Source organism: Aethalodelphis obliquidens, unplaced genomic scaffold (genome assembly GCF_003676395.1).
Source record: "Aethalodelphis obliquidens isolate GAN/ISIS:26980383/991018 unplaced genomic scaffold, ASM367639v1 scaffold80, whole genome shotgun sequence".
Classification (NCBI taxonomy): domain Eukaryota; kingdom Metazoa; phylum Chordata; class Mammalia; order Artiodactyla; family Delphinidae; genus Aethalodelphis; species Aethalodelphis obliquidens.
Window position 1 is genome coordinate 2,844,190 of NW_020838024.1, and position 13,415 is coordinate 2,857,604.

General features: G+C 43.4%; 1 protein-coding gene across 2 annotated transcripts in view; it reads right to left on the minus strand.

Annotated features, from left to right (window-relative positions):
* Window positions 1-259: 259 nt before the first annotated feature.
* Window positions 260-13,415, minus strand: part of IL7R (interleukin 7 receptor) — a 29,264-nt gene continuing 16,108 nt past the window's right edge. The window contains exons 3-8 of one of the 2 annotated variants that reach the window (XM_027092660.1): window positions 13,075-13,232; window positions 7,958-8,115; window positions 6,782-6,950; window positions 5,214-5,307; window positions 4,195-4,270; window positions 260-3,780 (exon numbers count right to left, since the gene is read on the minus strand). In XM_027092660.1, coding sequence (XP_026948461.1) covers window positions 3,277-3,780; window positions 4,195-4,270; window positions 5,214-5,307; window positions 6,782-6,950; window positions 7,958-8,115; window positions 13,075-13,232 — 1,159 coding nt within the window. In that variant the 3' untranslated portion in view covers window positions 260-3,276. Of the gene's footprint in view, window positions 3,781-4,190; window positions 4,271-5,213; window positions 5,308-6,781; window positions 6,951-7,957; window positions 8,116-13,074; window positions 13,233-13,415 lie in introns of both variants that reach the window. The other variant, XM_027092661.1, reaches the window with a different exon arrangement.

A 13,415-nucleotide genomic window follows, 5' to 3' on the forward strand; every position in this document is an offset into this window, starting at 1 on the left:
GCGAAGGTCTAACACCATCTCATCTCCATCACCCCAGCGCCCAGCTTAGTGCAAAGTAATGCAGAGCAGATCCTCAATGAATTGCTAATTCGTTAATTTGCAAATGAATTACTTAATTGAGGAAAAAAGTTTCCTCTGAAAATCTCAATCCATAAAGTAACAGCAAATGACACCGGGATGTTTCCAGTGGCTGAGGAGAAGCATGGCCCATTTTGGATATCCTTTTATTCGTATTTCTCATAGAAGACAAGTGCAGTCACAGAGAGTTCCATAGTGTTTAATTAAATATATGACTGTAACACACATTGGATACTTATAATACACTTAGCAGCACTGCAAAATGTTTGTAATGCATGTGGAAGTACACAGCCAAATCAGAGACTTTAGGTGTAGTGAACAATGGATATTTTAAAGAATAACCCCGAAGAGAAACAACGGGACTGGCAGAAATGCCATCTGATCTCCATCATTCCAGCTGTCTGATCACGTATGCTCACTGCCTTCCTGACCAATTCTAAGTCTTGTAGCCTCTCTACAAATGCTCTGAAAACACAAGCATGCACATCTGAAAGAGCCCACACTTGGCTTTTCTGAAGCAAATTCCCCTGAAAATGAGAATGAAGGGAGAGGCAAAGGCTGGTAGAAAGTCAGTAGAATAAGCCAGGGTGCCCTATATTCAGACGTGGTTGTTTAATTGACCAAATTACTTATCAGTTTTCTTTTCATTTCACACCATATAGAACTAGCAGTTTACATCTCTAATTTATGCACTGTCTCTGACCAGGAGTTTTTCTTTCTTAATGAAATCCCAAAGAGGGTTGGTCAGAACAACTTTGTAATCATACATTATACAGTATATAATCAGGCATTAGCAGCAGTTATGATTATAAGAGTATGATACACAGATTTTACATACCTCCGGTAACAGACAGACATTCACACACTGAATTCAAATGATAATCTATGCTAACAGGATTTTAAAGCTGGAGGGACCTTGATCTTCCTTGAGACCTATCCCCTCCTTTCTTTGAGAGATTGTTTATGTATATGAGGGATACAAACTTACAGCTTCCAGTCCTGACTTAGCATGTAAGGTCGAGTAACTTACCTGTCTTGTCTGTGTCCCCATTTTCACATCAGGCAAAGATAATAATGGTAAGTACTTCATAGGACCTCTATGAATAAGATGCAAGAGGGCTGGGCTGGGCGTGAGGTTTCCTGTGATGACCTCTTCCTCGAGACTTGGCTCACGTTTCTACAGAAGGTAAATAACCGACCTCTGCCTGGTGGAAAATGTCTTCTGCTCTCACGCCAGGCAGGTTCTGCTTTTCTTCCACAAAGATGTGTACCACTCTTGTGGCATTTTCCCTGCCTGCCTTCCAGCAGGGAGCTTCGAACATGCCTCCATGACCGCATTTTGTGTTATAATGATTTGTTTGCAAGCTACCTTTCATTAGATTTTTCACTTTATGAGGGCAGGGTCCCAACCTTGTTTGTCTTAGACCTCCCAGCCTACTGCTGTGGTTGGCACAGAGCAAGCTTTCCATAAATACTTGTCAAGAAAACGGAAGGGGTAATGCTTACAGAGGTGCTTTGAAAAATCACAAAAGTGCTGAGCAAATCTAAGGGATTATGGGACTATAGTCATTGCTAGTGATTCAGAGAAAAGCACTGGAAGGTACAACACTGAACTAGTCTGATTATCATTAGGTCTCTAAGGCAACAGATAAGGTCTATTAGTCCACTATTTAAAACTCACTTCACAGACACAAAATAAAACCAAAAAGAAAATTTTAAAAATTAAAAGCACTTAATCTCCCCCCAAACAAACTAAAAACACAACAAAGAAAAAAGGCAAAACATAAATAACAACAATGAGGGCAAACTCCCAAACAACAATATCAATCCTGGACTGATGTCCTTCCTGATCTGTGTACACCCGGAGTGGCGATGGGGATGGTATGGGGGCCTGTGTAGAGGCATCGGCTGCACTGCCCTGAGCTGAGACTGCTTCGCTGCCTTGATTTGGCTTGAGACAGCCTTTAAAAATTTATCTGGACCAAGAAATGCAAGAGGACCCATGTCAGATGTTCTCTATATCTTCGGGAAAATGGCCACAGTCGACTCACTCACTGCATGGGCTTGTAATTCCTTCTCCCTGAAGTTTTGTGGCAACATTCATGGTGATAGAAATCGGGATGGTGTATGGATTTGGGTTGGGAAGTCTCTACACATATAGAAACATTATGTCCTGGCTTACGGCTCGAACGCACCAGTGTCCTGAGTCAGTAACAAGTTCTTCCATCATCAATGGATGCCCCTGGGTGGGAGGAGCAAGTGGATAACTAAAAATAGAAATTCCAGGCTTCTAGTTGATTCTCTCTTGAGCACTTTTTCAGAAAAATGGAATAAAATGGTCTTTGTGGCTCCGTCTTACCTTCTCCACTCTCTGTAGACATGGCTGGCCGTGGTGCCTCATATGTCATGAGGCCATTCCTCCCGCCCCCGTCTTCCTTCTAGCCTTTTCAGTTCGGGTGACCACAGGTCCCCATTTGCCTGGGACTGTCCCGGTTTACGCTTGTTGTCCTGGAGTGATTATTTATAACTTCCCCTTTCACTTGCAAAAGTGACCCAGTTTGGACAATACATTATAGAGTCACCCTGTTCTAAGTGAGGTTTGGCGCTCGAGAGTGGGACAGTCCCTAGTTAAGAGGAAGGCACATGACTTGGAGGAGATGCAGTTAGACTCCTGGGCAGCAAATCTTGATTCTATTCCTTGCTGAGTGGGGAGCATGGATAAGCTAATTTAAGCTACAGTTTCATCATCTGTAACATAGAGAATGATACTAATCGCACCCACCTCCCAGGATTATTGTGAGGATGCGGTGCGAAAAGATGTGTAGAGCGTGTAGCACAGCATTGTACATAGTGATTCCTGATAATGGTATCTCTTATTCTAATTCTCCTCTCCTTCTTTCTTCCGTTGCTCCCTTTTGCCCTCCCCACCCTTCCATCTTTTCCTCCACCCTTTCTTTCACTCTTTTCTGCTTTTTTTCCTTTCTGAAATAAATGAATCATTGCATTGCCTGAAGCAGAATGCCCCTGCCTCCTGTCTCTTGCCACTGAAGCAGGGAGGTGTGGTCAAAACACTGTTTCAGAATCCTGTGGACCACGTCGAGGGGCTGCTTTCATTTTGTCTTCTTTGTGCTGTGAGCGAGAGTGGGACTCGGTTATCTCTGTTCATCATGATGGTTCTGGCCATCGATTTCTTGCAATTCACTGGTTTTGGTAGAAGCTGGACATGGTGACATAGGCTTCTTCTTGACTTGATCCCAAGGAAGTGAGGATGGACTGTCCCTGGGCAGCAGGGTTCAATGTCAGGGTTCCGGGTTGGAATGGAAACAGAGGGGGCAGGGTGCTGTTTGTAGTTCCAGGGCCAAGCAGCAGGTCTTGGTACAGGAGAGGCCCATTCTTGCCACCTTCCTTGCAATCTGGGGACCTGGAGAAGGGGAGCCCAGGGGCATCACACACACTGATGTTCCCAGCCAGGCACCTGAATGATGACTCTCCTCTGAAAGTTTTTGGGCTGATGCCTACATGCTCGGAGGGCCAGTTGGGGCCCTGCATACCCCCTCCGAGCCTCTGCTTCTCAGTCTCCTCTAGCTGTGGAGGAAGAGGATCTTGCAGAAAGCCTTCTGCTTCGTCTCTAGCTTGAATGCCATCCACCTTATGAATCTGGCAGTCCAGGAAACTTTCAGGATTGAAACTCACATTCAAATTCTGCACCAAAAAAAAAAAAAAAAAAAAAAAAAAAAAGAGAGGCATTAAGACTGCACCAGAGAGACACATCAGCAAATGTTCTGTTCAGGAAAAGAGCTCAAGAACTTTCCAGCAGGGATTTACCAGGGTATGTCAGAGAATTACCCACATGTTCTAGTTGACTCTCTGCCTCTGGAGGTGCTGTGATACTTCAGGGTCTGAAGTATCCCTGGGGAAGTCTGGGAAATTCTGAGACTTGTATTTCATTTTAGTTTCCCACCTCCAGGAACCTGCAGCTGGCATCTTATGAGGGACCCTAGTTATGTGATACACGAAAGACCAACACTTGAGGTTCAGCCATTCCTCATCCTGCAACATCATTCTCGGCTGCCGGGATGCCTCTGACATAGTGATGGAAGCACCAGACGCACTCACTTTTTTTGGTTTCTTGCACAGTTGTTCCAGAGTCTTCTTATGATCAGGGAGACTGGGCCATATGATAGGCTTGATTCTGAAATAAAAGGACATTGAAGATGTAATGAATGGTGGAGGGAGCAGGCACAGTAGACCTTCCCACTGACTCTGAGCCAGGAGTCAGAAGAGCAGATTTCTAGCCTTGGCTCTGCCACAACTAGGTGGATGATCTTGGACAAGTGACTTGCTTTCTCTGGGCCTCAGAGTCCCACCAGTCCATGGAGGGGTTGGACCAGAGACCATTGTCACTGATCTACTCTGTGAACCAGACAACAATGATACACCCCTGGCCAAGGGCCCTGGAGAAAAGGAACAATAAGTCTTGGCCATGATGTAGCTATGAAACTAAAATCTGATCTGTTCATCTACTCCCCAAAATAGGCTTTGTCTTCTTTCTTTTCTCTTCATTGGCAGCCACTCCTCTGCTCTGATTTTGGTGGAAGTGAGACATACTTTCAAAGTTACACAGGGAAATTGCTTTAGGGTGGTACTTTAGAAACTGGAGTATCTTGGGGGGCAGCGGGTATGTGACCCTGTGTTGAGGGCATCTTCCTAAAACATTAATAACTCTACTGAAGTGTGTCTAAATGATGAAACAAGCATGGCCCTATCATGGGGTAGAATGCAAAAGTCTCATGAATTTGTATGCTGAAAGCTCAGACTTCAGAAACATTCTGCATTTCCCATGGGTCCCTCCAGCTGCCCAGGCATTCTGGGGGGATGGCTCTTACCCACTGAGGACACTTGGGAGGAAAGGTTTGCGGGGAGGATTTGCCCTATGTTCAGTTTATATATTTTTACCTCTTGTGAAATTAACTATGGAAATTCATCAGTGCCTGAGGATGAAGAGGGATATAGGGCCCTGCAATTCCTGAAATGCCTTATTCCCCTTTGCAGTTTTCTCATCAATAAACAGGACTAGAGCTCTGACTGTCTGGAATACCACATAAACACTCTCTTGATTAGTTAAAGAAATTCACCTTTTTTCCCACAACACACAGGCCAGAACGACCATCAGAGCCACAGAGAAGAAACTCAGAATGATGATAATTAGTAAAACAGGATCCATCTCCCCTGGAAGGCAAGGATAGATCTTGGTTAGCAATCATGAAGCGTGCCGTGGGGGAGACTTTCAGGATGCTTTGAGTTTATTTAGTAACTTGGGCCCATTTATTATTTCGTGAAAGTTGCTTTTCAGTAAACAGGATGATGTACTAGCTTTTATGGGGGAATTTGGGCTTCAGTAAGTGACAGTGTTGCTGAAACAGCCTCTGTTCACCAGTGCTGAATAGAAACGTGGAGACAGAGTTTTGGGTGAAATAGAAAAGAGTAGCTTTCATTGCTTTGCCAAGCAAATGGGGCCACAGCGGGCTAATGCCCTCAAGACTACGTGACCCACCCTGGAGGGGGTAGTGAGGAATCTTATAGTGTTCAAGGGGCAGGGCGTAGTCAGCTTGTGGACATTCTTCTGATTGGTTGGTGGGGAGGAAACAGGGAGTCAGCATCATCAACCTTCTGGTTCAAAACAGTCTAGGGTCTACGTTCTTGTGGTCAGCAGTTTTCATCTGGTAGGGGTGTGCTTCCTGTTAAAAACAACTTAGGAATGTGTGTCAGGCCTTTATCTGTATCTCTCAGGGAACCATGAGTTCGGTGGCAGATGTGGCGGATTTATAATCTATAAATTGTTACCAGTTCCCCAGCCCAATAGCTATTCTTTGTTTCTACACCTTCACATTTCTCAATCATTAACTCTTGAGTCAGCCTTTCACTTCAAAAGACAGAGACACAGGAGCTTGTACACGGTTTCAGCACCGACTTAGGTGACCAGGTCCAGAACATCTGTCACTTGAAATTTAAAAGTGACCTAACATTAAAGACAACAGTACCCCTGCCTAACTTCCACCACCAAGAGAGAGAAGCTGAGCAGGGGAATGATGAGAGATGCTCTACCCTGCAGCCTCAGCAATTCCTAGGGTAAGGACGGGAGGCCGGTGCAGCAGAGCTGTTCCATGCATCCACCAAAGGGAAGGTATATGTGGGGTGCTCTGGGTCCCCAGTGGTCTGCCTGAGCTATGCCCTTTGGTTCTTCTGGCTGTTCTCAGTTCCTAGACCCCCAGGATATCTTCATTATTCTAGAAAAGGAGACATGGGAAAGCCACACCAGCCTACCCATCTGCCACCCTCTATGGTATTCCCTAGAGGGACTTGGCGGGACCGGACATTGGGATCCCAGTCTGAATTGGTAAACTAGAGGTAGTGGGTGGGAATTTTGTTCAGAACTAGTGGCTCCCAGGAGTGCCCAGGACAGTAAAGTCCAGACAGCCTACATCAGCTGATCAGTGACTAAGAGCCCTACTCCCACCCCTTCTTCGTTCTTCACAAAAGGGGCAAAGATGGCAGGTCATTTTTCAAAGAAAGTGTAAGAATGCCCTCTGGGGAGTTCTAACTTGTGGGTTTGTTTCATCTCTCTGGCTCTCACTGTCTCTCACAGACTTTGACATGCAAAGCATTATGGGTGGGGGGGGAACAGACTCCAGTCACTTCTCACCTGGGCCATTGGTCTCTGGTGTTCTGAAGTGGAAACTTGGACTCCATTCACTCCAGAAGCCTTCAAAATAGTTGGTGTTAGGGATGGACCGAACTTTAATCTCATACATTGCATTGGGTTGTAGCTTTCTCTGCAGGAGCATCAACTTTGTACTGGATAAATTCATGTGCTGAAGAGCAAAAAAAGGCCACTACATTTTTAAGGTGGAAAAAGAGGCGGTGCTCACATCTCCCAAATCATTTCAAGTTGAGTGTCTTTAGTCATGTGGGCATTCTCTGGAGGTTCTCTCATATTTGTTAGAAAAAGGAGCTCTGACGTGGAGGGTTTGGAAGCAGAATTGGGGCAGTGTGTGTGAACTCACAAACAATGCTGCAAGTGGTCAAGGAGGGCAGTGATAAAATGGGTCTTTTTCTTTATTCAGGTGGGTTGGGCTCTCCCAGTCAGGGAGGGTATAAATCACTCCCAGGCTCCCGCCTTCCTTTCCACAGTCTAATCTCTTCTTTTTCTTTCCCTCCCATTTCACATCCCATGGAGAGATGAAAGGGAATGGTAAGGTTAGTGAGCAAGAATCATTTTCCTCTGGAAAGATATAATTCTACATCATGAATAGCAATATAGAGACACAGTCTCTCCAATAATGTGTGTCATCCTTAGGAGGAAAAAGTACTCTATCAATTTGATGGGTAAAAAGTAATACCTATGGTTATGTACATTTAGATTTATTTGATTATTAGTTTTTTATACTTATTGAAATTACATATTTTCTATTTTGTGAGACATTTCCAACTTTCTTGCTAATTTTTCTATTGTCATATTTATCCTTTTCTTAATGATTCATAAGACCTTTTTATATTTTAAGCATATTAACCATCTGTCAGTTGTATGTGTGGTAATTTAAGCCTAATTTCTAATTTTTTTTGCGGTACGTGGGCCTCTCACTGTTGTGGCCTCTCCCGTTGCGGAGCACAGGCTCCGGACGCACAGGCTCAGCGGCATGGCTCATGGGCCCAGCCACTCCGCGGCATGTGGGATCTTCCCGGACCGGGGCACGAACCCGTGTCCCCTGCATCGGCAGGCGGACTCTCAATCACTGCGACACCAGGGAAGCCCCATTAAGATATTTTTATATACATCTTCATAAATTTTATAACGTATAAATGTAGTTGACCTACATACCATCCAATCATTTTCATTTTTTTCCTGACGGTAGGCTACCTCATGCATTAATTCTTTCACATACTTCTTTTGTAAGTGCGATGTATTAAATGTCACCTCAAAGTCATTTGCTCCCTTGCGATAGATGACTCTTACGTCAAAAGGAGCCTCAGGTTTAACTGAAAAGGAAAAAGAAATGAAGTCATTCTATGGGATAGTCAAGGAAATAATCATAATTTTTAAAGTTCATCTACTCTGAAAATCACATTCCTTTTCTGGGTCAGTAAAAACCATTTCTTCTTCTTCCCGGTTCAAAGCCTGACTACATTTCCCAGCCTCCCTTGCAGTTGGGTGTGTTCTTGTGAAGGATGTGGGTGGAAGTGATGTGCACCGCCTCTCATCCTGGCCCAGAAACCCCACATGTGTGACCCCATGCTTGGTCCCCTTCTGCCACTTGGAGCCATACGTTGAAGAGAATGGAGCCCCAGGATGGAGGAGCCCTGAATGTTGCTTGAAGGAGCACCACCCACAGGTTAGAAACACCCATTTTGGCTCTTACATGAGCAAGAAATAAACTTATGGTGGTGGAGATATATGTTTTAGGGCATATTGGTTACAGTAACTAGTGCTAATTTTACGTAGAAAACATATTCTCTTCTCCTTTTGAGTACTAGAGGACTTGTTACTAACTAGCCCTGAAGCAGGAGAATTTGAACTTTGAGTCTTCATTATTCTGCTAAAACCGGGAGCCTTATACCTCATCTCAGTTACATGGAAACTGGGGATCTGCATCCTGGCCCTGGCTCGTAACTTCTGGTGTAACTGCAGGTTGCCTGCTCCTTCAGTCTTGTTTGCTTTAGCTCTAAACTCCTCTCTGGCTTCTTCCTCCTGTCTACCTGCCTAGGATCAGAGGCACCATCTATGAAATACTGTGGGAGGGAGAAAGGTATTATTTCAGGCAGAACAAACCCGGAGAAAGGTACTGAAATCCTATGAGCACATGTGTGTCAGGACACCTCCCACCCTTGACTTGGGGTTTCCCTGTCTTGGCCTCTTTGTTGTTCTTTCACTAAAGCCTGGGAACTTAGTTGTCTAGGGATGGGGCAGCCACTTGTTTGCATGGCTGATCTCAGACAGAGATTGGGAGATGCATAGGTTAAAATCTAACCTAAACCTATTGTTAATGAGGGAGTGTTCATCACAACTTCACGCAGTAGACTGAGCTGGATTCCAGGCTATATGATCTGGGCTTTAAGACTGACTTGCTGACCCAGTAAAATGAGCTCACGTGGTGAAGTTTGGCCCCCTTGTCATAATCACTTGCTCGTAGTGGTGGCTGCCTAAATGTCTCCTGCCTTGATTCCCCCAGAGGTACTGAAAAAGAGGAAGTGCTTCTTTCTTTACCCTTGGATGTCTTCTGCAAGGGGAAGTTTACCTTTTTTTACCCTTAGATGCACTATAAATAGGGAAGATACCCCAAAGGGAAGCAGGAGGAAAGGTAGTGGGTGTAGAGAAACAGAGAAGACTGTCAGTCCTTTGACACCAGCCAAGCCAGTTTCTACCTGCCATTCAAGGAAATGATTAAGATTCACATTCTCAACAAAACCTTTGACACTGAATCCCTTGCCGCATCCCCATCTCCCAAGGCCTCTCAATAATGGAAGAATTCAGGGAAGAACAGACGAATGTTGATTACATACTTACTAAGTGCCAAGCTCTTAACTTATGCCATCTTGCATCAACACTCACTCATTGCCAGTGTACTGATGAGGAAACTGAGTCTGAGGGGTTAATTAGCTAAGTTCAGCCCCCATAGGATGAGTTAATAAGATGTAAATCCAATTCTGTCTGATCCTGAGTCTCACTCTCCTTCATTTATTTATTTTTTTAAAAATTTATTTATTTATACAGTAGGTCCTTGTTGGTTATCTATTTTAAATATAGCAGTGTGTACATGTCAATTCCAAACTCCCAATCTATCCCTCTCCCCTCCCCTTCCCCCCGGTAACCATAAGTTCATCCTCTAAGTTTATCCTGTCTGTTTCTGGTTTGTAAATAAGTTCATTTGTATGGAGAACAGTATGGAGGTTCCCTAAAAAACTAAAAACAGAGCTACCATATGATCCAGCAATCCCACTCCTGGGCATATATCTGGAGAAAAACATGCTTCAAAAGGATACATGCACCCCAATGTTCATTGTAGCACTGCTTACAATAGCCAAAACGTGGAAGTAACCTAACTGTCAGTTGACAGAGGAGTGGATAAAGAAGATGTGCTATATATATATACAATGGAATATTACTCAGCTATTAAAAAGAGTGAAATAATGCCATTTGCAGCAACATGGATGGACTTGGAGATGATCATACTAAGTGAAGTAAGCCAGACAGAGAAAGACAAATATCATATGATATCACTTATATGCAGAATCTAAAAAGTGATACAAATGAATTCTCTCTCCTTCACTGAGCTTTTATTTCTGTGCTCAGCTCTCTCCTACTGGCTTGTGCAGGCTCTCCCCACACAGTTCTGCTTCTAAACCCAATGGTACATTTGAGCAACTTAGAAAAAGGTGCTCATTCCTCAAGCAACATCTTAAAAAGTTAATTTATTCTTGGCACAACTTGAACTATTATATGAATTTACCCTGACAAGAAAAGGGGGGAGACAGAAGCTGCCCCTCCAGGCTTACTGGGGACCCACACCTAAAGAAGGAGTTGTGAGTGAGGGGATTGGTGGCTGCAGGGGACCTTTGGCTCTGGGGTTTAATCAGCAGCGTCTAATGTCAATTTAGTTAAATGACAGTTCTATTAATGAACTGTAGCATCAGGAACCAGAAGACGATGCTACTGGGAGACATGTCTCCACCACCGCTCATGCTGCTTGCCCAGGCGTGCTTTCCAGAGCCCCGAGGTGCTCACAGCACCCCTTTGTAGACCTATGCTACCAGCAGAGTGCACACCCTGTCTCTCCTCTGGTCCCTCAGAGGAGGCGGCCGGTCAGGTTTTCCATCTGCTGGGTGGTACAGAATGTGGACTTCGAAGAGCACTGGGCATATGAGATCTGGAGAGTCTGATGGGGCAGACTGCCACCAAGAGCCTGTGGGCGTGCCCTGAGTGTTCACATGCTCACGCACTAAGATGCATGTGGGCCCTCTGTGCTGGGGTGGGTTTTTGTAAGAAGGGGCTCTCCCCTGGGGCTTCAGGACTCTGTCACAGGACTGAGTCTCTGCCCTCTCTGCCTGCTCTCCGAGAGTAAATACATATTTGCAATGTAAATGATGGACTTCTAGATATAGTGCCCTGTGCACAAACTGAACACCCATCCATAGCAGCCTAGTCTCCAAATGACCAAAACTCAGCTTGCTTGTGTCCCAATACTCAGAGATAGCCTGTCGTGCCACCGCCCCTAAGCACTCACACTGGTTGTGACTAATGTCTCTTTTCTACTCTCCCTCTGCTTTTTCTACAAGATGACTGTTCAAACATGGAACTTCTGCTTTTGCCCTTTACTCTATTAGTGGTACAAAACTGAGACTAGATTCCAAGTTTCTCTTTGTCACCTCTAATGAGTATTGCTCTCTTACCTTTAATTTTCTTTTAGGAGGGTGAAGGGAGGCGGTTGAGAAGAGGGAGAGACAGAGCCATAGTATTTAAAACCAGAAAGAGAATGCACCTCTTCAATCACTTTGAACAGTTTTCTCCCTACATATATGGTTTCACTTGTAAACCTCCATAGGTAGAATGAATACAAGAAGTTAGGATTCCATTGCACTGACATACCATAACTGGCTTAGACGTTCCCCTCTACCAGGATATCTCCGAGGTTTTGAAAAAGAACCTTTCTTATCTCAGTGTGATAAATCTGTAAGTAATGGGAAAACTTTTTGTGTCTATATTCCCAGTCTCTCTGATCATTTTATTTGCTTGGTAACCGAATGGTGACTTGGTAATTAATACTGACTTACAACCTGATAATCGAAGGGATTTACTGAAATCCATGATTCATATTATTATGTATATTATATAGAACCAAGGGAAACATATAGATAAATTTAGCAATTCAAATTGTACTTTTTTGGGAATATAATAATTATCACTTTTCTGACCAAGTGTAATATGTATATTCTACATACATATTATACTTAATATGTATATTCTAGGCCAAATCAGATATGACTGCATCACTCCTCAATAGTAAGTCTCCTAGGAAGGTGTGATGGTAATTTCATGTGTCAACTTGGTTAGGCTATGGTCCCCAGTTGTTTGGCTAAACACTAATCTAAAGGTATTTTTTTTTAAGACATGACTAACATTTAAATCAGGAGACTTTGAGTAAAATAATTACTCTCTAAAATGTGGTAGGCCTCATTCAATCAGATGAAGGCCTTCAAAGCAGACACTGAGATTCCCTGAAGAAGAAGCAATTTTGTCTTAAGAATGCAACATAAAAATGCTGCTTGAGTTTCCAGACTGCCTGGTCTGCCCTCTGGAATTTGGACTCAAAACCACTATATCCACTCTTACCTGAATTTCTAGCCTTCTGGCTTGCCCTACAGATTTCAGACTTGCCAGCCCCTAAAATCATGACAGTCAATTCCTTAAAATGAATCTCTTTTTCTCTATCTATCTCTCATCTATGTATCTATGTATATCCATCTATCCTATTGGCTCTGTTTCCTCTGGATAACTCTAATACAGAAGGCATATTTACTTTTAAAAATAACTTGATAATTTTGCTAAATACACTCACAGATAGGTGTGTGGGGAGAAGATTACAAGGAATTCAGGAAAAGGTAAGGTGAGGAAGGAAAAGACGTGTGTGGGTGGAGTACAGGAGGCCCAGCTCCAGTTAGACACTTCACACAGATGAACTCTTCCTGCAATCTGTAAGTGTCAATCACCCTTTTTCATAGCTCAGTTTGAAGACCCTCAGAGTTCTCTCACAGTAAGAATAAATAGCATAAGCTTCAAACTTTCATTTCTCTTAAGAAATTATATGCATTAGAGAATTTGATATTTTCTATTGTAAACAGTTTTCATTATTTGTCTACTTTAACATACAGAAAGTTCAGACACAGATGTCTGTCTTCCGATATCTGAAAAATGGCGACATACCCCCATATACAACTTCTTACCTATTTTGACTATGTTCATTTTTTTGCAAGTCATGCTTTTTCTTCCAAGCTTCACACATATTTTACTGTCTCCAATCAGTAAGAATTTCTTTGTCTTGATGAGATACATCCCTTGCAGTTTATTAAAACTCAGGCAATCTACCTCCAAAAGGGCCCCACTGTAGAAACAAAAAAGGAATTTGTCTTAATTCAAGTAGGAGTTTCTGTATGGAAGGAATAGCATCACATCCACTTTTCATTTGTGTGGCTTTAAATTTGTCCATAGGGTAGATGCATATTTGAGAGAGAGAGAATTAAAATAAAATAGCTTTTTGCTGCCATTATAATCAGCATTGATTTAC